The sequence below is a fragment of the Lagenorhynchus albirostris genome, chromosome 10 (genome assembly GCF_949774975.1).
Source record: "Lagenorhynchus albirostris chromosome 10, mLagAlb1.1, whole genome shotgun sequence".
Classification (NCBI taxonomy): domain Eukaryota; kingdom Metazoa; phylum Chordata; class Mammalia; order Artiodactyla; family Delphinidae; genus Lagenorhynchus; species Lagenorhynchus albirostris.
Window position 1 is genome coordinate 45,564,032 of NC_083104.1, and position 23,469 is coordinate 45,587,500.

Consider the following 23,469-nt stretch of genomic DNA (forward strand, 5'->3'; position numbering starts at 1 on the left):
TCTGTGCTCCGTTTAGAAATGAGACAGCGAGGCCCTCATCTTTCAGGGAGGACAGAGACACCCCACCCCTATCCCATGAGCCCCTGGGCTGAGTCAAGACTGCTCTGGGAGGGGGCCTCAGCCCAGCTGTCCCCTCTGCGTCATGTGCAGGAGGCCAGGCAGCTCGCCTTACAGGGCCCAGTCCACCTCTATATATAGTCCGGCTCCGACAGCTGCGTAGACTGTGCGCGACCCAGCAAGAAGGCAGGGAGTGCGGAGAGAAGGCCACCCACCATGGCGTCGGGCTTGGAGCAGGCGGAGGAGCAGCGGCTGTACCAGCAGACGCTCCTGCAGGACGGGCTCAAGGACATGCTGGACCACGGCAAGTTCCTCGACTGCGTGGTGCGGGTGGGTGAGCGTGAGTTCCCATGCCACCGCCTGGTGCTGGCTGCCTGCAGCCCCTACTTCCGGGCACGCTTCCTGGCCGAGCCCGAGCGCGCGGGCGAGCTGCGCCTGGAGGAGGTGTCCCCTGACGTGGTGGCCCAGGTGCTACACTACCTGTACACGTCAGAGATCGCGCTGGACGAGGCAAGCGTGCAGGACCTGTTCGCCACGGCGCACCGCTTCCAGATCCCATCCATCTTCACCATCTGCGTGTCCTTCCTCCAGAAGCGCCTGTGCCTCGCCAACTGCCTGGCGGTCTTCCGCCTAGGCCTCCTGCTCGACTGCGCGCGCCTTGCCGTGGCCGCCCGCGACTTCATCTGCGCGCGCTTCTCGCTGGTGGCCCGCGACGCCGACTTCCTCGGGCTCTCGGCTGACGAGCTCATCGCCATCATCTCCAGCGATGGCCTCAACGTGGAGAAGGAGGAGGCCGTGTTCGAGGCGGTGATGAGATGGGCGAGCAGCGGCGACGCCGAGGGGAAGGCTGAGCGCCAGCGCTCGCTGCCCACCGTCTTCGAGAGCGTGCGCTGCCGCCTGCTGCCGCGCGCCTTCCTAGAGAGCCGCGTGGAGCGCCACCCTCTCGTGCGTGCCCAGCCTGAGCTGCTGCGCAAGGTGCAGATGGTGAAGGATGCACACGAGGGCCGCATCACCGTGCTGCGCAAGAAGAAGCAGAAGGGGAAAGAGGCAGCGGGGGCCAAGGCCACTGACAAGGGCACAGCCGAAGCCAAGGTGGAGGAGGATGAAGAGGAGGCCGAGCGCGTCCTACCCGGGATCCTCAATGACACCCTGCGCTTTGGCATGTTCCTACAGGACCTCATCTTCATGATCAGTGAGGAGGGCGCCGTGGCCTATGACCCGGCAGCCAACGAGTGCTACTGTGCCTCCCTCTCCACCCAGATCCCCAAGAACCACGTCAGTCTAGTGACCAAGGAGAACCAGGTCTTCGTGGCTGGGGGCCTTTTCTACAATGAGGATAACAAAGAGGACCCCATGAGTGCTTACTTCTTGCAGGTGCCTGGCCAGCCTTGGGAGGGTCGTGGCCAGTTCTGATTTCTGGGCAGCCCTGGGGCCCAGGAGAGGCCTGTGTCTACTTGTTGGGGAATGTCATTGGGTCTAGGCTGAGATGTAGACCGGGGAGGATGACTGACAGCCGCTTGCCTGAAGGCTGAAGATAGTTATAGGCGGTTGACAATAAGATGCACAACTTTGGTGTCTCAGTTTCAGGGAGATGTCAGCCTCAGGACGGTCTGATATGTTGGAGGCCCTAGCTCTGCACAGCGGGTGGGGTCAGGGACAGTGAGAAGGAAGAACAAGGTCAGTGTAGGGGTCCTGGCCAACAACTATGCATGAGGCTGGGACTGGAATGTGGAACGGAGTGTCTCAAACAAAGGGACCATCCTCCCTTGCTTTCCCATTGCACAGATGGGGAAACTGAGGCCTAGGAAGGACCAGGAGAGTGGGGCACCCAGTCCAAGTTATAATGTGACAGTGGGATCTCAGAGGGCAGGAATGGTTTTCTGGTGACTGGCCATGTAGGTGTGAGCCTTGCTAGTTGGGAGAATTTGGAGACATGGAGGGGAGGGTGCAGTGCTTCAGGCTGGGAACCAGTGAGCAGGAGACAGAGATGGGAAGGAGCCTGCAGTGAGTGGTGTGCTGAGTGAGGCCTGACCAGGTTTGAGAGGGGTGAGGGGCACTGTGGTGCCAGGGTTAAGCTGGGGCGGGTGGGGGGGGGGGCGTCTCTACCAGCCAAGGCACATCATGGGCACATTGTTTATTCTCTCTGGGCCTCTGTTCGTAAATGGGGATATTACTCTTCCTTGCTTGATAAGGTTGTCTGAAGGTTAATTGATGGTTATAAAGTGTTCAACAGCACAGTGCTCAGCCCTCAGAAAACTCTCCCAAAAGATGAGCCCCTAGTATGGTTATTAAAAGACTGTTGGGGGAAATTTCCTGGCGGTCCAGTGGTTAGGACTCCACTCTCACTGCCGGGGGCCCAGGTTCAACCCCTGGTGGGGAAACTAAGATCCCACAAGCCGCAGGGGTGCGCCAGTAAAGAAAAAAAAACCTGTTGGGGTACACAGGGTCGCAGACTTACACTGTAGATTTTAAGGGGTGAGTGGCTGTATTTGGATGTTTCTTGTGCAGTGGGATGGAGTGGAAAACAGGGAGCAGGCAGGCCTCAGTTCAGGAGTTGTACTGGGGAAGGCCTCCCTCTCAGAGGCCCCTTCTGAGCTCTGTATGGGATGCCCCATCACGGTGCTATAACGGTGGTCTCCCGGCAACTACGCGGGGTGGGACGGTCGGCTGTTCTCCGCCAGGTAGGAGGAGAGGCACTGTCTCCAGGCACCGCCTCCAGTCTGCGCTGGCCCTACCTGGAGACCCGGACTCCTCTGTGACCTGGGGGTGGCCAGACGGGGCCGCGGTGGGGCCGGGCTGGGACTGGGGCGGTGGGTTGGTGGGGGACGTGGGGGGCGGTCGCTGACTGGCCACCCGGCCCGCAGTTTGACCACCTGGACTCAGAGTGGCTGGGGATGCCGCCGCTGCCCTCGCCGCGCTGCCTCTTCGGCCTGGGAGAGGCTCTTAACTCCATCTACGTGGTCGGCGGCCGAGAGCTCAAGGACGACGAGCGCAGCCTGGACTCGGTCATGTGCTACGACAGGCTGTGAGCGCGGCCTGGGGGCGGGGCCGAGGAGCCTGGGGGCTGGTCCGGGACGGCGGCGGGGCGTGGCGGGGGAGCGAGAGCCCAGGGCTAGGGGCGGAGGCGGGCTTGGGTAGGGGCTGGGCGCGGTTGGCAGGTGGGGTGGGAGCGAGGAGCTAAGAGGTCTGGGAGTTCCGGTAACGAATCGGGGGCGTCCCAATATGTGTTGGGTGGTGGGTGGATGCAGAGACGGGGGCTGAGAGCGCCCTACTCCCCTCCCCTCTAGGTCGTTCAAATGGGGCGAATCGGACCCGCTGCCTTATGCCGTGTACGGCCACTCTGTGCTCTCGTATATGGACCTTGTCTACGTCATTGGCGGCAAAGGTAGCGACAGGTGAGGCGCGGGCCAGGAAGGAGTGCAGCAGCCGGGTCGGCGGGTAGAACGGAAGCAGAGTCTCCCCGAGGCTGTCAGGGGTCTGTCCTGACTGCCTTGCGAGGCAGCTGGAGGGACTGGGCCAAGGGAAGAGGCGGCTCTGCTCCCGCCTCCTGCTTCTCACTCACTGCGCCCCCCCCCGCCCCGCCCCGCCACAGGAAGTGCCTGAACAAGATGTGCGTCTATGACCCTAAGAAGTTCGAGTGGAGGGAGCTGGCCCCCATGAAGACTGCCCGCTCACTCTTCGGGGCCACCATCCATGACGGCCGCATTTTTGTGGCTGCTGGGGTCACAGACACAGGGCTGACCAGTTCAGCTGAGGTGTACAACATCGTGGACGGCAAGTATGGCTGCTTCCCCCCTCCCTGCCCCCGTTCCACTGGACAGCCAGGGACGAAGGGCCCCACTGTACCAGCCCGGCTGTGTGGCTTTGGGCCTATGTCAGACCTCTCTGTGTCTGCCCTGGCAGGAAACATAGCCTCTGTCTTGAGTCTCCACCGTGCAGCTTGGACATCAGCACAGAACTAGCCCCTCTACTCTGATCAGCAGTGAGGTGGGCTTCCCCCACAAGGGTTGTGGCCAGCCTGGTCTGCAGGAGAGAGCTCCCCGGAGATGCCAGGTTCCTCATTCAGAGACTCGTACCAGGCACTGGCCTGGTGCTAGGGATACAGCAGGGACTGAGACAGAAGCTGCCCTGCCCTGGGAGATCGGGAAGAAAACTGAGCTGGCAGACCAGTTGGACTCAGCTAGCTAAAGAGGTGGTGGGAGAAGGATGCCCAAAGGCAAAGGAAGGCTGGTGCCAAGGCATTTAGGAGAAAAAAGGCAGGCTCACTGGAGGAGAGGGCATTGGTCGGGTTGGATGGAGTGTGGTGGGTGAAGGGAGGTGGGGATTGTGGGTACTGGGGCTGGAGAGGGGGCAGTCGGGCTGAGGGACTTTATCCTGAGAGCAATGAAATGCCTCTGACGGGTTTTAAGCTCCCTTCTGTGTTTTCCTAAGATGCCTCATGGCAGCTCATGTAGAGAAGAGATTAGGGATTTCCTAGGAGGCAGGGGTACAGCTGTATAGCAAGAAGTGATGGTGGTCTGGAGCTGGGGGTACAGCAGGGATGGGGCAGAGAGGATGCACTGGAGAAAGACTTAGGCCAGCGCTTTTCATGTGCCCATGAATCCCTGGGGATCACGCTCTGAATGCAGATTCTGATTCTCAGGTGTGGGGAGGGACCTCAGAGTATATTTCTAATAAACTCCCTGGTGATGCTGACGCTGCCAGTCCATGGACCATACTCAGTAGCAAGAGTTTAGCAGACAGAAGGAACAGGATGTAGCAATTGATTGGATGGTGGGGGTGAGAGGGAGAGGTGGATGCTTTTGAGTGAGGGTGAGAGGTCATTTTTTTAAAATTAATTAATTTATTCATTTATTTTTGGCTGTGTTGGGTCTTCGTTGCTGCGCGCAGGCTTTCTCTAGCTGCGGCGAACGGGGGCTACTATTCGTTGTGGTGTGCAGGCTTCTCACTGTGGTGGCTTCTCTTGTTGAGGAGCACGGGCTCTAGGCGTGCAGGCTTCAGTAGTTGTGGCACGCGGGCTCAGTAGTTGTGGCGCACGGGCTTAGCTGCTCCGCAGCATGTGGTATCTTCCCAGAACAGGGCTCAAACCCGTGTCCCCTGCATTGGCAGACAGATTCTTAACCACTGTGCCACCAGGGAAGTCCCAAGGAGGTCATTTATCGAAGAACTGTTGAAGTTAGGTAGGAAAAGTGAGGGTCGAGTTAAAACATGTGGATTTGAGGTGCCTGGCTGTCCAGGAGGAGCCCACTAGGGCAAAGAGAGAGCTCGAGGGTGAGATCTGGGGAGGGGGGACAGTACTCGGAGGGGACAAGCTCCCTCAGGGAGAGGATGTTAGTGGGAGAAGCCGAGGCCCAAGCCCTGGGGGCAGCAGGGGCAGATGCATTATTCAGCAAGGAATCCCAAGAGGTGAGGCTGGGAGGTGGGAAGTGAAGAAAGTCACATCAGCAGAAGTGCATATGTGGACCCTGGATTCCAGAGCCCTGTGGTGGCTGGGGACCCGAGAGCAGTTTTGGAGGGATGAAGACCCAACTTCGGGAGCCAGGGGAGGGGAGTGAAGGCACCTTGAGAGTCACTGGGCCGTGAAGGGGAGAAAAGGGACGGGGCAGGAGTGCAAGGGACGGTCTCAATGGTCACTGAGGTAGCAAGCTGGAGTTGGTTCAGGAGCAAAGGCGGGACATTGGGGAGAGCCCTGGTGGGTTTCATGGGGCAGGTTAGATGGAATGACAAGGGGACAGTGGAGGGAAACGGGAGGGGCAAGAGAATGGGGAAGAAGTGAAGACCAGGGGCATTCCCGAGAGGTCAGGAAGCAGGTTGGGCTGGGAGCACGGGTGCCTGGGAGTCGGATTTTGCAGGGAGCAGCTGAAGCTGTGAGTGCTGGCGGGCGACAGTCACTGGGCTCGCTGCGGCCCCCCGGGGGTGGGTGAGGCACCTCCTCACGCCCCCTCCTTCCTGCCAGGTGGGCGCCCTTTGAGGCCTTCCCACAAGAGCGCAGCTCGCTCAGCCTGGTCAGCCTGGCGGGCACGCTCTATGCCATCGGCGGCTTTGCCACACTGGAGACTGAATCCGGGGAGCTGGTTCCCACAGAGCTCAACGACATCTGGAGGTGAGCCTGGCCCTAGGGAGGTGAGGGGAATCGTGAGCAAGGCCAGCTGGGCACCGACGCAGCGCCCAGCAGGCTCATCTGTGGGCAGAGCTGATCCCTCTTCCAGGAAATCCTGTGGGCACAGGGCAGCAGACATGCCTCGCTCAGCCCAGCGTCTCTCCAGGTTGTTGGGAAAGTCTGGGTTTGCACACATGGTACCACGCCCCCCTGTGGGGCATCGACAGTGTCAGTCAGGACCTGGTGCCAAGGTTGGGGCCCAGACCCACAGAACCGGGCCCCAGGGAGCAGAGCAGGCCCTGAGAGGCAGCCAGTTCTTCCCTCTCCCCTCCCTCCTGACGGGGAGAGCTGGGTCGGGATTGAGAAGTAGCTGGATCCCAGCTTCTCAGAGCCATTGCTTCTATGGCTGGTCCTAGCTGGGGGTGGAGGGGAGAGGTTTCGGCAGCCTGGGGCAGCTTCTGAACCTTCAGTGATGCTCAGTGCTGCAGGCAGCCTCTAGAGGGCAGTGCTGCTGGGAGGGCAGGACCCAGGGGGACTTCTCAGAGAGTTGAGTACAGAAATTCTCAAGAGGAGGGATTTGGGGAGGTGCAGACCTTCCTGGAGGGAGGTGGACTTCAAGGAGTGTGGGCTTCCTGAGAGGGGGCTCTTCCTGGAAGGTAGGGCAGGTGTTCTTTGGGGGTGGAACCCTTTTCCCAGAGCGTGGGCGCTCTCCAAGAGCTGGCCTTCCTGGAGATGGGCCTGAGGCTGGGGGGCGGCACTCCCCAGGGGTGGCCTACCGCACCCAGCCACCCCTCCCTGCTGGGTCCCACCCAGGACTTGGCTGACCGAGCTCCTCGTCCGTGTCTGCACTCCTCCCACCCCAGGTACAATGAGGATGAGAAGAAGTGGGAGGGGGTCCTGCGGGAGATCGCCTATGCCTCTGGCGCGACCTTCCTACCTGTACGGCTCAACGTGCTGCGCCTGACCAAGCTGTGACCCGCCCAGAGGACCTGACTGCGCGCCCCCCATGCTGCAGCCCACACAGGCCCGGCCTTCTGGGATGGGGGCTCCAGGGAGGAGTCTGGGAGAGGCAAAGCCCACCTGTATCCCATCCCGTCACAGTGCCCGACGGGCCGCTTCAGCCAGGAAAGGGAATTCGCTGCCTGGAGCTAGCCTTTCGGGCAGGGACGAGAAACGTTTGGCCTCTCCGGTGTCTCCATATTCCCCGTGTTCCTGGTCCAGGAGGCAGAACCTCGGGGGGTGGTCAGGCTGCATCCCGGCCCAGCCCCAGCCTGGCTGTGTGTGCCCGTAAACTCCCCACAGAACTCAGTCTCCTCGCCTGTCAGATGGGGGGGGTGGTTCCCCATCGAGTGCACCTTGCAGCCTGGGTAAGTCTCCTGTAAGAAGAATAAAGTGCCTTCCGAGCCAGCAGCTCGGGGTCTGGGATCAGGTGCTCCAAGCGTCAGCAGCCAGGTGGTTTGAAGACCTGGGGCTTCTGTGTTCAGCGGCTGGGCTGCCAAGGTCGGTGGTCTCTGCCCTCCACGTGTGTCTCCTACACGTTCTGTCTGCGCCAAGAGCTTGAGCCCCCTCCCTGAACCTCCAGCTCCTCATCCAGCCTGGACGGGGAGCCAGGAGACTGCTGGAGGAAGGGGCAGGGGAGAGCCAAAGCGCGGTAAAAAGTCTTTTATTGTATCAGTCGGGCCCCTCCCAGGAACAGCTGAGCAGAGCCCATCCCTCTGCCCCTCTCCCCTACTCCGGCTTCTCTTTGTCCTGCTTCTGCTCCTCCTCCAGCATCAGGGTTCGCTCTCGCTCCTTCACCAGCTGGACACCACAGTAGGTGACAAACAGGACGGCCAGCGTGGTCTGGGGGAACCCTGTGTGGGGAAGAGGTCATGCGCGCCTGGAAGCAGCTCCCCTTTCCCCCAGTGACTCTTCTCTCTCCCCGCTTGACTGTGCCTCCCTGCTGAGTCCCTGGGGAATTGCGGTGGGGTGGGGACATTTCAGGAGGTCACAGTCCTTGAGGTCGATACCTGGCATATTCCGTATCCCCCGTCCCTCACCTGTGAGTAGCAGGCGCTTGGCGACCAGCTCTGTGAACTCAAAGCTGTTCAGGCTTACAAGGTTGTACATGATGATGGCCCAGAAGTTCATGGCCCCAAAGATGGCTCGGACCCTGCGGGACATCTGCTCCGACAGAGAGGCCTGCTGGGTCCAGGACAACATAGGCAGTGAGGTAAGAGGCCCAGGGGAAAGAGGACGTGGCGGGTCAGAGGCCTTGCCTAGGTGGCCACCTGGGTCCTGGGGATATGCCTGTGTCCCTGAGAGTCCCCGGTCAGCTCTCCCTCATTGTTAACAGATGGGAAACTGAACTCTGGAGAGAGGGCAGGGCCTGAACAACACAGCCAGGCCTGGGTGCCCCCAGACCCTGCAGGAGGGAAGGGAGGGCCAGGTACCCACAGAGGGGGCCATTGCCCCGACGACCCGGAGGGGGGTGGTAGTGAGAAAGTTCTGGCCTGGCAGCCAAGTGTGGCTGGAAGACTCCAGAGAGCAGTAGTGCCACCCCCTCCAGTGCCCCAGACAACCCAGCCCCAGACCTTCCTTGCTCACCTCAATTCGTGCCAGGGGCCCCCACTCTGCCAGCTTCTGTACCCAGAGCTCAAAGTTGAGGCCAAAGCAGTTAAGGCACGACCACAGGTAGACGGTATCACAAGGTCCGAGCCACAGAGTGGTGACGGCAAACGTGGCCACAGTGGCCACCAGCTCTGGGATCACCTCAGAGTGCTCCCCACCAACGTGGTCATACACGTACCTGCAGGCAAGGCGGGAAAAGGGGCCGCTGGGAGTGTGGGAAAAGGCAGGTGGGAGACGGGCAAGGGATACACAACAGGGGCAGCTTCCTCAACGCTATCATCCTGGGCACATTCAACACCCTGGGCCTCAGGTGGCTGCCTCTCCTCTACCCAACTTCAAAATGTGGAGGGCTCAGCCTTGAACTTCCTGTCTTCTCTAGCTACCTTCATTTCTCCAAGCGATCTCATTCAGACTCTGAATACTGTCTCTATGCTGACAAGCCCCAAATCTGTCTCTCTAGTCTCTCTCCTGACTCATATATCCAGCTGTTACCAGACATCTCACATGAAGGACCAACTCCCCCATCCCTGCCCAAACCTACTTCATTCCCATCTCAGCTAACGATACCACCATCCATTCAGTTGCTGGCCAGAAGCCTTGGTACCATCTTGGATTCTCAGTTCCCCTCTCCACTCACATCCAGACCAGCAAATGCTATACGGGCTCCACTCGGTCCTGAGCACTGCTTATCACCTCCACTAACACCACCCTAGTCCAAGGGATCATCTCCTGTCACACAGATCATTGCAAGAGCCTCTTAAGTCATCTCCCTGCTTCTGCCTCTGCCCCCTACTGTCCGTTGTCCACACAGCAGCTAGAGGCATCTTTTAACAGTGTAACCCAGCTCACCTCACTTCCACAATCGCACCCTCCCGCGATAGCTCCTCATTACAGTTAGAATAAACTCAACCACCTTCCTGTGGCTAGAAGATCCCACGTCATCTGGTTTCTGCCTCCCACCCTGACCTATCACCCACCACTCTCCCCTTCATTCACTATGCTGTCCCCTTACTGGTCTTTCTGATACTCAGACACACACAGCTGGCTCCTGTCTCAAGACCTTTGCACCTGTTGTTCCCTCTGCCTGGAATTCTCTTCTCCAAATTTCGTTATCACTCAAGTCTCAGTTCATCTCACAGAGGCCTACCCGAACCCCAACTAAAGAAGCTTCTACCCCATTACACTCTTTTATTTTCTTCATAACACTTACCACTCTCTAAAATTATCTTTTTTTTTAACCTGTTTATGGTCTGTTTCTCTCCACTAGGCTGTAAGTTCCATGAGTTCACAGCCTTTGTCATGTTCACTGCTGTATCCCCAGTGCCTAGAACAGTGCCTAGCACGTAGTAGATACTCAATAAATATCTGTTAAATAAATTCAGTAGAAGACCCATTGCATAACCAGCCTCTCTGTTCCTTGACCTCCTCGTTTCACCAATGGTTTCTTTTCCACCCCACCTCAGTCACCCACTCCCATGGCCACACCCCAACTTTTGCACCACTTGTTTGATTCCTTCCTAATTCCCATCCTTCACCCTGCCCCCCCCACCTGACCTGACTCCCTAGCTCCACTTCTTCAATCTCATTGACCTCCCCCCCACCTTCCTCATCTTGTGACCCACTCCTATTTTTACCACCCTTCTTAACTGTATTCAATGAGTCATCATTACAAATAACCTAAAAACCCTGCTCCCTCACTTCTTCCTTCTCACCCATCTGGGAAAGCCCAATCACCCACTTTCTCCTCACCTGCACCCAGGAAGCGAAGCCCTGATGGGAAAAACCCCACACCTTCACATATTAGAATCTGTAAACCCACTACCGCCAACCCCACTTGAGCTGTCAGTGCCACGGTTTCTCTGGCCAGCATCTTCTCTCAGGCTCTGCCGTGGCTACTCCACCTCATCTCTCCTGCACGCGTGAATGGGTGTGGTGATCTAGGCAGGAGGAGAGAGGCAGCATCTGTGTGCCTCCCTCCATCCCCAACCCTGCGTCTCTCAGCTGATGACCCTGCCTCCTACTTCATGGAGAAAACTGAAGCTTTCAGGAGGAATCCCTCACCTTTCCACACTCACCTGCCATTCTTCTGCATCCACACTGGCCTTTCTTCCTCCTCCGTGGCCGAAGCCAGAGCTCTGCCTGGTTCCATCGCCTCCTCCCCTTCTCAGGGAGCTCACTCCATCAATCACCCCTCTATCCTGCGCTGCCAACTTCCTCCTTTCTATTGAATAATTCCCCTCGGCACCCAAGCATGTCCCATTATTTCCCGTCTTTAAAACACCCACTTCTCCCTTCGGCCACTTTTGTGTGTCCCCCTTCAGTACCAGGCTTCTTCCAGGAGCTGTCCACACGGGAACTACCCTGCGGTTCCTCTGTCCTCCACGTCCCCAGCCCCGACTCCTCCCCGCCCCTGCCTCTCCAGGGAAAGGCTGAGAACCTCCATGCCACCCACGCTCACGCTCAGTCTCTGGCTTCCTTGACACCAGCAGCATCTGACCCAGTTGCCCCTACCATGCCAGGATGGTCTTCCCTTAGCTTCCAGGGTGTCCCACGGTCCTGCCTTTTCTCCTGCTCCTCTGACCGCTCCTTTCAGGCCCTTCTGCCGGCTCCTTCAACCAGAGTCCTTCCGGGCACACGAATTCCTGGGAGTCATCGCCTTCTCCTTCCTGATGCCCTCAATCCACGGCCAGGTGCTGTCCAGGCTGCCTGCTGTGTGTCTCCACTCCATTTCTCTCACCTCCAGGGGCCCCACCCAAGTCCAAACCTCTGTCTTTCACTTCGACCTCTGCCATGACCTCCTCCCTCCGTCCCTGCTTCCTCTGGCCCAGAGGTGATCTTTGAAGACGTGGACCCACCTGGCCACGGCCCTGCTCAGCCACCTGGGGGATGGCTGTGACATCCCACCCCACCCCAACTCACCTGCAAAGCCAGTCGTTGATGCCACGGTCAAAGTGCCTGTGGGAGGAGAGCATACGGGTGGGAATCAGCCAGGATATGAACTCTGGGGCTTGGGGCAAGAGGCGAAGGGGAGGTGGGGATCCCGGAGGCGAGTCCCCGGACCTCGCACTCACGTCTCGGAGAAGACGTAGAGCGCTGTGATGCACTTGGGAGGCCGGGGCGGGTCCAAGTGGTCGAGGCGCGCCACGGTGTTGACGACGCCGAAGAGGACGGCCGCCTTCACCCAGTCGTACACCAGGTTTGAGTAGGCTAGGCCAGCTGGGGACAAGGGGTCGTCACGGCCCGGGGGGCATCACACCGACCTTCCCCCCCCCCCGTCCCCCATCCCTCCCCGGATCTTCCCAAATCCAGGGGAGGCGTGGAGCCCTGCCCTCCCCTACGGACACTCTCTCCCCAGCTCGGGGTGGGGGTGGGGGTGTCCTTGCGCCCCGGCCGCCCCCACGGAGGCCCCGCCCCACGGAGGCCCCGCCCCACGGAGGCCCCGCCCCCACGGAGGCCCCGCCCCCACGTCCTGGGGGGAGGGGCTGGCCCCAGGGAGACCCTATCCGGCTGGGGAAATCAGCCCCAGGCCCCGGCGAGGTGGGCGGCCTCTGTCTGGTACCGCTGCCCGGCGTCACGGGGCAAACCTACCTCCAAGTCCCACGCGTTTCAAAGGCTAAATCCCCGCTCCCCCACCCTGCGATAGGTGCTGTCCCCCGGGGCGCCAGCTTCCCCAGCTGTGACTCCGCCGCCATTGGGGCGCAGAGGGTCCGTCCTTCTGAAGTGGCGGCCCCGACCCCATCCCTGTTCTGGGCCCGGCGCGCACCCACCGAGGGCGCTGTCTGGGAGGCGGCTGGCGAACTTGAGGTCATTGGGGATGGTGAGGATGTAGAAGAAGTGGAAGAAGATGTCCACGGCCACGATGGCTACCACGCTGAGGCCCGCCTGGGCCCGGATGCGCCACAGCTCGCCCTCTCGCCGCACCGGCTCCACCTGGCTCACCTGAGGGACGGCTAGGGTCTGAGTGGGGGAGGTAAGCCCTGCGCGAGGAGCCCTGTCTGAGCGGTGAGTCACGAGCTAGCTGTCTGGGGATGCGAGGGTGAGGGGAGACGCGGCTTCATCCTGGCAACGCTGAGAGTGGAGACACGGGCCCCTCTGGGGTCTGAGGGGCGTTCACTTCCGCCCGGGGGGGGGCGCAGTCCTGTCTTGGGAGCCCACAGGGTGTCCCCTCACCTGAGCATGGAAGCGATCAAAGGTCATAATGGGCCCGAAGAAGAAGAAGGGCAGGTAGAAATTGTACTTGAGCAGGTCAGCTAGGGAGTAGCGGCGGTCAGGGTGGGCACAGCTCTCCAGCGCAAAGCTGGTACAACGCAGCACCGTGAAACCACTGCCCCCGTGAAACAGCACCTCTTGAAGATCAAAAGTCCCTGTTACAAACCCGCTCTGGATGGGAGAGAACAGGCCGCCAGCTCACCAGGGTGCCCCTTGCCTCCGGGAAGCCCACCCAGCCTCCTGCAGGGGCCCAGCCTGGTCCTGCTGTCACCCTCTCTGCCAGCGCCCGTCAACACTGGCCACCGAGGGCCAATTTCATAAGTGCTGGGGCAGAGCAGGGAAGGAGCTGGACGTGTCTCTGCTGCGGTGGAGGCGACCACCTTGTGGGCAGGGCACGCTCCACGGTCAGAGGCTTGAAGACGGGTGGGAAAGTGAAGGAGATGCTTGGGGAGACTTGGGAGGCAAACGTTTTGGATGGGGTGAGAGGTGTGGGGTCCTATCCCTGCACCCTCCACCCCTGCCCCGCCCCAGCACACACCTGCCAGGAGATGAGGGGGTCCAGCTTGAAAGAGGCGAGGCTGGCCAGGCCGAGGCCGAGACAGAGCCAGGGCTGGTGCAAGAGTGAGACAACATAGAGGCCCACGCAGTGGCCAAGCAGCAGCAGCAGGTACCACGGGCCCATCGTGCCCACCACTGCCAGGGCCCCGTACACAGCGTACATCCAGGAGCGGAGCTGCGGGCAGGGAGGAGGCTTCGTCTACCTCTCCATGTGAACGGAGGTGGGAGCCCAATGGCTTCCCCGCAACCCTTGTGGCTGAGGGGGAGGGGGAGGCGGGGGGGGCTCAGGTCCAGCTCACCTGGGGGGCAACCATAGTGCAGAGTTTCGCAAACAGCACGTGTCCGGAGAGAGCGAGGAAGATGGCGTTGCGGAAGGAGGTGAACCACATCACCCACTCGAAGTCAGCCACGTCCTGGGGCGGGCCCAGGCAGGTTAAGGTGGGGCGGGGGCAGAGTGGGCTGGCGCTTGGGCTGCTCAGAGTCTCAACCCCTTCCCTGCCCCCAGAGTCTTCTTGTGCATTAGAGGAGAGCAACGGCTGAGGTCCCTGCCTTCCCCTCTGAGGGAAGTACCAGGAAGGTAGGTAGAGAGGAATGAGGGGCACCACGTGGGCTGCCCTGCTGCTCCGAGCTCCCCCTCTGTCCAGCACATTGCCTGACATTCCACCATTACTGCGTTGTTCCTGGGGAGGATGGTGCTGGAGGCCCTGCGGAAGCCCGTCTCGGTTTGTTTCCTAAATGAGCAGGGTCTGAGGCAGGCTTGATCTGGCCCCAGGAGGACAGAGGAGGGGCCAGTGGAGAAACTGAAGATGCTGAAAATTCAAGCCAGAGACCTTCCCCATTGCCAGCCCTCTGTTATGTGGGACCATTGGGAACAGGGGAGAGCAGGGAAGGGTTTGGGACAGGAGAGATGGGCCAGGGATCAGAGACCCCGGTCAGGGACCCTGCGCTGTGGGGGGACCTACCATCTTCCGGCCAATGTACTCCCAGCCAGGTCGCACAGACTCCCGGAAGGCTTTCCTGTGGGCCCCACCTGAGAACAGAGTCTGGTCTCAGGGCGCTTCACACCCACACCTGCCTCTACAGCAAGGCTGATGCCACCCTCGGGGGACGGGAGAGGGCCTGGGTCTCTCTCTGCCTCTGCTTCTCTCTGGGTCTCACTGTGGGTCTGGGGCCAGGTCTCTGTATCCCTGAGTGTCTGAGACACCCTCTCTCTCTTTCTCTGGCTCTGCCCAGGTCTCTGTCAGTGCTTCTGCATTTGAGTCTCCCTGTGGCTGCATCTGACTCGACCCCCTAGCCCCAAGGCCTAGGGACTGCCCTTGAGTCTGGAGCTCTAAGTTTCTGGCCTTGCTGGGTGGAGCCCTGAGACCCCCAGCGGAAGAACGGTCCCACCCCTCTGTCCCGGGCCCAGCTGTTACCTTGTGAAGCCTCAAAGAGGCCCCGGCCAGCATAGCCTAGGGCCCCGCTCAGCACCAGGGAGTACAGGCCCAGCTCTGCTGCGGGCAAGGCTGTCTTGACGCCCATAGCCTGGATGGGGCTGAGGGAGACAGATTGGATGAGGGCACTGCTGGCCCCCGGCCCTGCCTAGCCCAGTTCAGGGTCCCCACTGAGGTAAAGCGGTCCCCATTCTGAAGAGAGACAGCCCCTTGGGCATCTCATGCCATCATTCTCCCCGCGCATCTCCCGCTCCTCCCAGGCCCCCTGCCGTTTGGTGCCCCATCCTAGCCGCTACTCTCGGCCCCTCCCCCTTCCCGCTGAAGGCTCTTGAAAGCATTGTCTTCACGCTCAGCCGGCCTTCTACACCTTCATTCACTCCTCCATACCTTTCAGGTGGACCGGTCCCCACCCTCTGCTCAAACTGCTCCTCCAAGGTCTCAGATGACTTTCTTGTGGAGAAACTCCCTCTGCATCACCTCAGTCATAGTTCTGGCCCCTAGGGTTCCCACTCCCCTCAGTAAGTCTCTCTCAACTCCTGACAAATCCACCCCTCCTCCGGGCCCCTTTCTCTGATTCCATACCCTCCTGAGCTGCCTTTACTTCCTGTGACCTCCCCACGGGAGGAGGGAGGTCTAGCCTATAGCTTCTCATTGACCCCCAACACGCCAACCAGCCCCTGAGCCCCAGCCTGCCACATCCCTGGTTCCTGCCTGTGTCCGTGGCCACACCTGCCCACTCTCTCAGTGCTCTGTGTATCCAGGCCCGGGATGCCGGCTGGAGGCTGTGCTATTTGAGGAAGAGCCCTGGGGTAGTGGGTGTGGGGCTAGGCTGGGCCAGGCAGACACCGGGGAGTGTGCTGGCCGCTGCCCAAGGTGCTGACCAGCATAGGGCTCGGGGTGAGCCTGGCCACTCCCTCCTGCCAGGGCCTAGCTCATCCCCAGGAGTCCTCCTGGGTCATCCCTGGGACCTAAGCTAGCACCTGTGCCCTCTCTATCCTGCTCCGGCCTGACCCGTGGCCATCCTTTCAGGCTGGGCTGAGCGAGGTGGCTGGCGTGGCCCTCTCTCCCGCCCCAGATCCTCTATATCTCCCTCACCAATTCCGAAACCGGCTCTCCTGGGCCGCCACAGTCGGCATTCTCCCCATTACACAGATGGAGGGCTCGTGGACCAGAGAGGGGCAGGGACCTGTCAAGGTCACACAGTGGACCAGGGACAGGATTGAGTGTTCTCAGTGAGCCCCCCTGCAGTCTCTGATCGGAGAAGACCGTCCGCTGCCCCTGCCCCTACCAGCGGCCTGCCGGACCTGACTTCTACACCGCTGGCCTGAGGGCTGACGCACCTCCCCACGGGCCGGGTGGGGGTAGGGAGGCCCTGAGGATCGGGTTAAGGGAGCAGAAGCTTGAAACCGGAGCACGGTGAAGAGCCTGCGAAATAGCTTTGTCAGCTGCCTCCCACTCTCCACTTTCCAATTTTAGCTCCCCGTGGCCGGTGCCGGGTGTCCCCTGTGAGGCCTCTGTGAGCAAGGCCAGGGCTGGCCCCCAGCCTGGGACCTCTCCTGATAGACCCCAGACCTGGGCCAGCCTGTGGACAGAGGAGTGCCCCCTGCCCACTGACCTGCCCGCCTGAGGTATACCTGGAGTAAAGCCCACTTTGGGGCCTGAGGTTTGCCATGAGGGGCCTGGGGTGGGCTCTACAGGTCTCAAGGACCCCGTAGTGGCTACATCCCTGGCTGGCACTGACCTTGAGGAAGCTGTGAGGGACCCTGGCACACTGCCCACCTCGGGGCTCTGGGGTCCTGCGTCCGACCGTGCGACCGTCCGACCAGCTGGGCTCTGGGGCCCCGGTGCGGTGTGTCCAGCTCTGGGGTCCCCACGCCCTCGAGGCTGTGAACGGTGAGTGGTGACAGCAGGAGGGGTGGGGGAGGAGGAGGGCAGGGAGGAGGTGGCCTTTCTGGAGCGGAGCTGCGCGAAGTGGAGCAGAGCTGAGTGCTGCAGAGCTGCTGGCCACAGGGAGCTGCAGGGAGGATTGGGGAGGGGCAGAAGGGGTGGCCATTGGCACAGGCTCAGACAGGGACACCTGGACCTCACTTCGACCTCCCTCCCCTGGTCCGTACAGCCTGTGTCTCCTTCTCACTGCTGGCCAGGACTCTCCTCTTCCAGGAAGCCTTCCAGGTGGCCCCCGCTGGCCTCTCTAGGCTTGTGAGCTACGCCCCCACCATGCAGACACACGCTCATACCATGCACACACTTTCATGTGCAGCTCCATGAATTCCAGCGCACACCTTAACGTGTGAATTCCCAACGGCTGTCCCATGGCACACCCACCTAGCCCCCTGCCCTGGTCCATTTCATCATGCAGAGAATCCTGGCTGGCCAGGCATCAGTGCCTGGGGGTGGACTGACTTGCCTAGTGGAATTGTAACTGGCAAGAGACATGTGGGCCCCATACCCCAGCCCTGTCCCATAGGGAGCTGACCAGGTGGAGGGGAGCTAGCAGGGTCACTTGAGTGGGTCCTTGGAGTGGCTGACATCCTCTCCACGGCAGGGTGGAGGCGGACAGCACTGTTCCTACGCAACCAGGACTCCTCTGGGGGAGGGGAGTGGGGGGAAGGGGCAGCTGAGGCGTCAGCGCAGCCTACCTGATGCAGAGGGGTATCCTGAAGGCCACCCCACCGTGGCCTCAGAGCCCAGCTGGTTGGACGGATGCATGGTTGGATGCAGGACCTCAGAGCTCCATGGTGGGCAGTGTGCTGGGGTCCCTCACAACCTCCCCGAGGCCAGTGCCACCCAGGGATCCAGCTACTCTGGGGTCCTTTGGGATGAGGATCTCAGAGCCTGTGAGGCCCTGTTTATGCATGTGCATGGGGGACAGGGCCTGGAGGGTAGAAGGAGCTGTGTGACTATAATAGTCACAAGACAGGTCCTGGAGCCCGTGCTGACCCTCTGAGCCCAGTCATAGGCTCAGCGGAGACTGGAGGAGGAAGAAGTGTTCTCCTACCCCGACCCTCAGCAGGGGCGCTTCCAGGGCCTGAGCAAGGCCTGGGAGGGAGAGTGCCCTCCCTTCCCACAATACCCGGAGGCGCCGAGCTTTCTCTCAGCACACACTCCCCACAGAGTGACACGGAGGCCTGCACGGCGGGTCCCTGACTCTGAGAAGCATGAACGGTGATTACTGCACTGGAGGGGCTGCGTGCGGGCTGCAGTCATGGATCGTGGGTGCTAGAGGAGGCCAACGTCGGGGAGGGGGTGTGCCTGAGCCAGACTGTGGGCGTTAAGGAGGGCTTCCTGGAGGAGGTGGGGCACCCGAGTAGAGTCCTGAGGTAGAGTCAGTGGTTGTTAGAGGAGAAATAAGTTCATCACAGTTCTGAGGCTGTACCTGGATTAACTCTTTTTAATGTCACCACGACCTCTAGGGAAGTGGTTGTTACCATTTCCCCCAGTTGATAGAAGGGGAAACTGACGAACAGGAGGTCAGATTAAGTCACTGGCTCAGCCGCAGGAGCTTCTGGAGCTGATTGCCCTGCAGGGGCAAGAACCCAGCTCACCCACACCTGGTGCTGGCTGAGACCAGCCTGAGCCGGCCATGCAGCTGGTGCCCTCGTGAGGCTCCAGGAGAATGGCTCTGGGAGGCAGACGGGGTGGTCTGGCTTCACCGTTAAGAGCACAGGTACGGCCAGCTGACTTGAGCCTGAGCTCCGCCTTGCTGGCAACCCACTTCTCCGAGCCTCAGATACTCATCTGTAAGTGGGCACACTGCCGGCCCTGACCTCACTGGGCTCCTGGGGGGATTCGATGGCTCACTCCGTGGCCAGGGCCTGGCTCACTGAACTGCTCATAAACAGAGGCTGTTAGAGAGGCTGAGACCCCTCGCTCCAGAGGCCAAGACGGGCAGCGCTCACACACAGCAGGAGGAGGGGTCCACCGGGCCACCGCGTGCGGTGGGGTCTGTAGGGAGCTTGGCTTGTGGGGATGGCAGGCGGGTACAGGGCTAGGGAGGCCCCTTGGACCTGGGGCTGGACAGCCTGAAGCCAGCTTCCCCCGAGTGAGGGGTGGTGAGGGGAGGGCACCTGGTGCCCACAAAACGAGGGGCAGGAAGTGACTGGGCTAAGACCAGCAAGGGCTACTGGGAAAGATGGGCAGGGGGCCAGTTCTCTCAAGTCTCAAAGTCCTTTTCATTTGTTTCTTGTTGTCGCTCAAAGTAAAAAGTCGGGAAAGTGTGTGTGTGTGGTATGTTGTTTATGGCGTGTGTGTGTGTGTATGTGTGTGTGTGTGTGTGTGTGTGTGTGTGTGTAAGGCTCAGGGACTATAGGAGATACGGTGTGTGTGCAGGAGAGGGGGTGCGTGGGCAGAGACTCCCTTGTGGGGTGGCCGTGAGCTCGCTGGAGGAGGGGATGGGGAGGCTAGTTCTGGCCACCGGATGCGAGGGCCCAGAGGAGTCCTCTTGCTGCAGGCCCCCCTGACCTGGCCTCCTGAGAGCAGGGGAGGGCCCAGGGACATGGGGACGTGTTTGGGGCTTGAATCAGCCTGAGCCAGACTGCAGCCTTGTCCAATTGGGCTGTGGTGCCCCAAAGGCCCCCAAGGGGACAGTGGCCAAGCCACACCCATGGCTCAGCCGGGTCTCAGCTGTCAGTGTCGGAACCTGAGCGCCCAGGCCCACAGCCTGGCGTGCGGCCAGGGAGAGTCCTCACGTGAGGCGTCTCCACCCCCGGCCTCACTGCTTGCTGTTCCTCCACCCTCCAGGCACCTGTCTCCCATTCCCACCACCTTGTGGCTCCGGGTAGGGACCTCAGCGTTCCCATCTGTGAAAGGCAGGTCCAGCCCACCTGCTGCCCACCTGCCTGAGGGCTGGGAGGTCCTCCTCGGGGCCGCAGGGACAGGCGGTGCTGCTCAGGAGGGACCACAGGCACTAACCTGGACAGACCAGGTTGCCGCGCTCCGTGCCTGGCCCACCTTCAGGGCCCCAGCCCTTGGTCCTTCTGACAACCCTTTCTTCTCCTGGGCCTTCCCCTCCCCACCCCCTTACCCACCCACACCCCAGGGAGATTGGAAGGACAGCCTCACCCCACCCAGACTTGGGCATTGAGCCCGGAAGCCAACAGGAAAGGTGGGAGGCTCTGAGATGCGGCTTTGTCTCTGCATACCCCCAACCCATCCCGCCCCGTCGCGGCGCTCTATTTCCCACGCCTCTCTGACTGGACAGGCAGCTCCCTGAAGCCCGCAGCAGCAAGTCAGATTCGCCCCTGGGCCCCTCACAGGCCTGGAGAGGCTGGTATGCAGTTGGCACTCGATGACTGCTTGATGGCCAGCTGGCTCGGTAGATGGTGGCCTGGGAATCTGTCTCCCCAGCTGATCTGGGGCTTCCAGGAGCTCGAGGACTGAGTCTGCCTCACCTGGCACCCCCTTGCCTAGGGCAGAGTAATTGCTCAACAAGTATTTGTGGAACTAATAGACGTAATACTGTGGGCTGGCGTTTATTGAGCGCCTACTATGTGCCAGCCGCTGCACTAGCACTTGGCACCTTTTAACTCAGTGAGTCCTGAAGAGGGATTCTGCTGGGGGAATGGAGCAGACCTGCTCTAAGCACACACGTGTGTGTGTGTGTGTGTGTGTGTGTGTGTGTGTGTAGACGCACATTCCCGCTCGTGAAGACCGGTCACTCGTGTCACTTGTGCAGTGACTCACATATGCGGCATACGTACCGCGAACCCCCTCCATGGGGGAAGCTACCTGGGGCTTCTGGGACCCTGTCTGCTCGAGCCCTTCCTCGGGGATGGGGCTGAGGAGGGACTCCATGCTGGCCCCCCTACTCGGAGCCCCAACCCTGCATGGGGTGACAGGTCTAGAGACCCCCAGCAAGTGTAGTGAAGGCCATGAGGATGAAAGGGTGCTCAGTTTCCCTGTGAAGGAAGTTTTCTCTGATCCCACGTGAAGGGAAATGGCTAGGCAGGGCCTGTGAGTGTGGAGTCAGCACTGTCTGCTGGAACATGTGTGTCCACATATGATTCATGCTTCTGAGTCTAGGTATTTGTGTGCACCTGTGTCTTTGTGTGGGCCCCTGTGTGCCCAGGTGTGGCCAGGGTGTCTGGGTGTGTGGCTACCCTCCGTGGAGCCACCCCTCCCCATGGCAGTAACTGCAGTTGAGAGGGGTGACACTGCGGCAGTCACAGAGGGGCCTGGGGGCTCTCCTGCAGCAGCCCTCCCAGTTCACCCCTGTGCTGTGGTGAGGCAGGTACGCTATGCCTTCGCCTGGACTCACTGCCTCAAAATCGCCCTGCCCAGAGCTCCAAGCCGGCCCCACCTCTGCCCTCTGCCACGAGCACCCACCAGCTGCAGCCTTTTGGAAGCAAAAAGAGGTGCCTCTTGGGGCAGCTGGCAGGGGGACAGAGCTGCCCAGCACTGGGTAGGCACGCCCACCCTGGGTATTCGGATCTGCCGGAGGACCCTGGCTTTTGCAGGCATGCAGGCCAGGGTTAAATATTAGCTCCGTGTCTTTCTGTGAGCCTCAGTTTCTTCATCTGTAAAACAGGGTGACAACCCCCTGGGTTACTAGAGGTCTAGACGGGGTCAGGTTTCCACAGTAGGTGCCCACTCACTGGGAGCTGTGGTGATCATGAAAATCATCATTATTATTACAAGCCTGAGGGTCTGCACCTAAGGAAGGACCCTAAGGGGTGGGCCGACAAGGTGGCTAGGAGCATGGTGCCCCCAAGTCTGTAGAGGGTGGGGATGCCCACAGATAGAGCAATGGAGGTAGGAGTGGGGTGTGAGGATGCTCTGGTGAGGGAGGTGGGGCGGGGCTGGCGGCCTGGGGGATGCTCCCAGCCTGGAGCCCTCTGGGCTCTCCTGCACATGTGGAGCCCTGTGGGCATGCAGGGTCCCCCGCTAGGCTCTAGGACGAGGGCAGTGAGCACCTGCCCAAGGGACTGCATCTGTCCGTTCACAGCCGGCTTCTCATCCCAGAGCTCTTGCTGATGCTGACGGGCTACTGGCCTCCTCGCTTGCCATCGCTAAGTGTGCCCAGGGCTTCTCCTTTGCCCTCCTGCCATGGGATGTTGGCTCTTGTTGCCCTTGGAGAGCCTCTTCTAGGAGAAGGGGCCCAGCTGGCTGCCCCAGGTTGGCTTCCAGGAGCAGATGGAGTCCTCAGATAGAGCCTCGTCCTCTCAAGGCCTCAGGCTGCCCCGTCCAGCCAGGCTGACACTGGGCCGCCATCCTAGCGCTTGTCTGCCTTCTGCTGCCGCAGGGCCTGCAGGAAGACCCCTTTCACCTGGCCCAGGGTCTCATGGTACATTCGGAAGTCCTCCTCCTTTCCCCGGAGGGCACTGCCTAGGGCAGCCTTCAGCATTTCGTTCTCCTCCACCTGGATGGCCAGCCTAGACCACACAGAGAAGAGGGCTCAGTGCGGCTAAGCTGGTACACGTGAGTGTGTGTGCGTGAGTGTAGAGGGCCCTGGGGAAGGCTGCCCTTCAGACTCAGGGTACTCTCTGAACTCCTCTCAGGGACCCTTGGGGGAATGCCATGTGGGATTCCTGTCTGGGCCCAGCCACAGCTACTGGGCCTGGTACCCAGTCGTTCCCCCAAATGTTGGCTGCCTCAGGCATGAGTACTAATTTATAGAGGTTCCCCCTTTCCCACCACTGCATTTGACCTTAAAAGGTTTAATTGAATGAGAAAAGTGGGTTCAGTGACCCACACTTGATAAAACTTCTCTTGGTACCATGGGCTCTTTAGGGTTATGGCTGGGTTTCTCTGCCCTCTGATGGCCAGTTACTGAATTACAGGCCTAGAACCCAGGACCCAGCAGGACCAGCCTTCTGGGGAAATAGAAGTCAAAGCGGGAGGGACGTGATCCCTCTGCCTATCAAAACACCTCCACCCAGACAACACCACCCTTTCAGGAAGACGGGGCAGGGAGCACCTGGTGGTCAGCTCCTCCATCTGGGATTCCACGGGCACATTGGAGATCTGGGCAGAAGACGGGTCCTTCCTCTCACTCTCCTTTGGGTTGTGCCTGGTGTTAGAGGTGGGCACACCTGTGGGGCAGCAGCAGCCACTTTCTGTGGTGAGGCCATGGCCCTGTGTTAACACTTCCTTCTCCCACCCCCAACTGTCCACTTCCCGCTTCTCCACTTGTTGAAACATGAGACCTCCTTCAAGGTGCAGGACAAGGGCTGCCTTCCTCCAGGCCCTGACTGCCCGCTTTGTACCAAGGAGGTTCCTCTCACTACTCTCTCCATATTTGCACTCTATAAGTTTCTGGAAGGCGGCTGGGCCTGAGGTCTGGCCTGCAGGTTGAGTCTGAGTCTAGGCTGTCACCGCATCTGATGCCCTCTTACCACTGGGTCCCCCACCTTCAGTCTCCATCCATATGTACAGGGGATCCACGGTGGCTGGGGCCAGGGGACAAAGAGTGCTCAGAAAAAGAAATCAAAGCCCACCTGGTGGGGAACTCAAGCACTGTCACAGCATCAGAAAACGTCTGTGCTGAACAGGCCCTCAGTGGTG

General features: G+C 60.5%; 3 protein-coding genes and 1 long non-coding RNA gene across 12 annotated transcripts in view; 2 read left to right on the forward strand and 2 right to left on the reverse strand.

Moving 5' to 3' along the window:
- On the forward strand, positions 1-10,160 carry KLHL40 (kelch like family member 40). Of its 2 annotated transcripts, none has more exons than XM_060162266.1 (6): positions 1-1,431; positions 2,922-3,082; positions 3,345-3,452; positions 3,650-3,831; positions 6,014-6,160; positions 7,021-10,160. In XM_060162266.1, the coding sequence occupies exons 1-6, from the start codon at positions 274-276 to the stop codon at positions 7,119-7,121; spliced, it is 1,857 nt and encodes a 618-aa protein (XP_060018249.1). In that variant the 5' UTR covers positions 1-273; the 3' UTR covers positions 7,122-10,160. The 2 variants fall into 2 exon arrangements, with proteins under 2 accessions (XP_060018249.1, XP_060018248.1); XM_060162265.1 differs by having other exon boundaries at positions 6-1,431; positions 3,650-3,835.
- Positions 7,805-16,949, reverse strand: HHATL (hedgehog acyltransferase like). Of its 7 annotated transcripts, XM_060162259.1 has the most exons (13): positions 16,709-16,848; positions 15,355-15,464; positions 14,950-15,068; positions 14,497-14,564; positions 13,834-14,265; positions 13,515-13,709; positions 12,938-13,147; positions 12,535-12,706; positions 11,839-11,983; positions 11,687-11,722; positions 8,744-8,945; positions 8,197-8,341; positions 7,805-8,010 (listed from the first exon to the last, which is right to left on the reverse strand). In XM_060162259.1, the coding sequence occupies exons 3-13, from the start codon at positions 15,053-15,055 to the stop codon at positions 7,886-7,888; spliced, it is 1,836 nt and encodes a 611-aa protein (XP_060018242.1). In that variant the 5' UTR covers positions 15,056-15,068; positions 15,355-15,464; positions 16,709-16,848; the 3' UTR covers positions 7,805-7,885. The 7 variants fall into 7 exon arrangements, with proteins under 7 accessions (XP_060018242.1, XP_060018243.1, XP_060018245.1 ...); XM_060162260.1 differs by lacking the exon at positions 15,355-15,464 and having other exon boundaries at positions 16,709-16,943; XM_060162262.1 differs by lacking the exons at positions 15,355-15,464; positions 16,709-16,848 and having other exon boundaries at positions 8,197-8,338; positions 13,834-13,947.
- Positions 14,709-23,469, forward strand: part of LOC132527128 (uncharacterized) — a 20,350-nt gene continuing 11,589 nt past the window's right edge. The window contains exon 1 of one of the 2 annotated variants that reach the window (XR_009542870.1): positions 14,709-16,595. This is a non-coding gene — a long non-coding RNA (uncharacterized LOC132527128). The remainder of the gene's footprint in view (positions 16,596-23,469) is intronic. The other variant, XR_009542869.1, reaches the window with a different exon arrangement.
- CCDC13 (coiled-coil domain containing 13) overlaps positions 21,837-23,469 on the reverse strand; it is a 29,499-nt gene continuing 27,866 nt past the window's right edge. The window contains exons 14-15 of the mRNA XM_060162264.1: positions 22,883-22,997; positions 21,837-22,337 (exon numbers count right to left, since the gene is read on the reverse strand). Of these exons, the coding sequence (XP_060018247.1) occupies positions 22,178-22,337; positions 22,883-22,997 (275 nt within the window). The 3' untranslated portion in view covers positions 21,837-22,177. The remainder of the gene's footprint in view (positions 22,338-22,882; positions 22,998-23,469) is intronic.

Excerpts from the sequence above, each read along its gene's own strand:
- HHATL (XM_060162260.1), bottom strand. The coding sequence starts at position 15,055 with ATGGGCGTCAAGACAGCCTTGCCCGCAGCAGAGCTGGGCCTGTACTCC. Across the intron at positions 13,148-13,514 it reads ACCCCCTCATCTCCTGGCAG|AGCGGGTTTGTAACAGGGAC; the intron begins GTGTGTGCTGGG and ends TCTCCCATCCAG. Across the intron at positions 8,342-8,743 it reads GGCCCCTGGCACGAATTGAG|CAGGCCTCTCTGTCGGAGCA; the intron begins GTGAGCAAGGAA and ends TCCTGGACCCAG.
- KLHL40 (XM_060162265.1), top strand. The coding sequence starts at position 274 with ATGGCGTCGGGCTTGGAGCAGGCGGAGGAGCAGCGGCTGTACCAGCAG. Across the intron at positions 1,432-2,921 it reads TGAGTGCTTACTTCTTGCAG|TTTGACCACCTGGACTCAGA; the intron begins GTGCCTGGCCAG and ends CCCGGCCCGCAG. Across the intron at positions 3,453-3,649 it reads GGCGGCAAAGGTAGCGACAG|GAAGTGCCTGAACAAGATGT; the intron begins GTGAGGCGCGGG and ends GCCCCGCCACAG.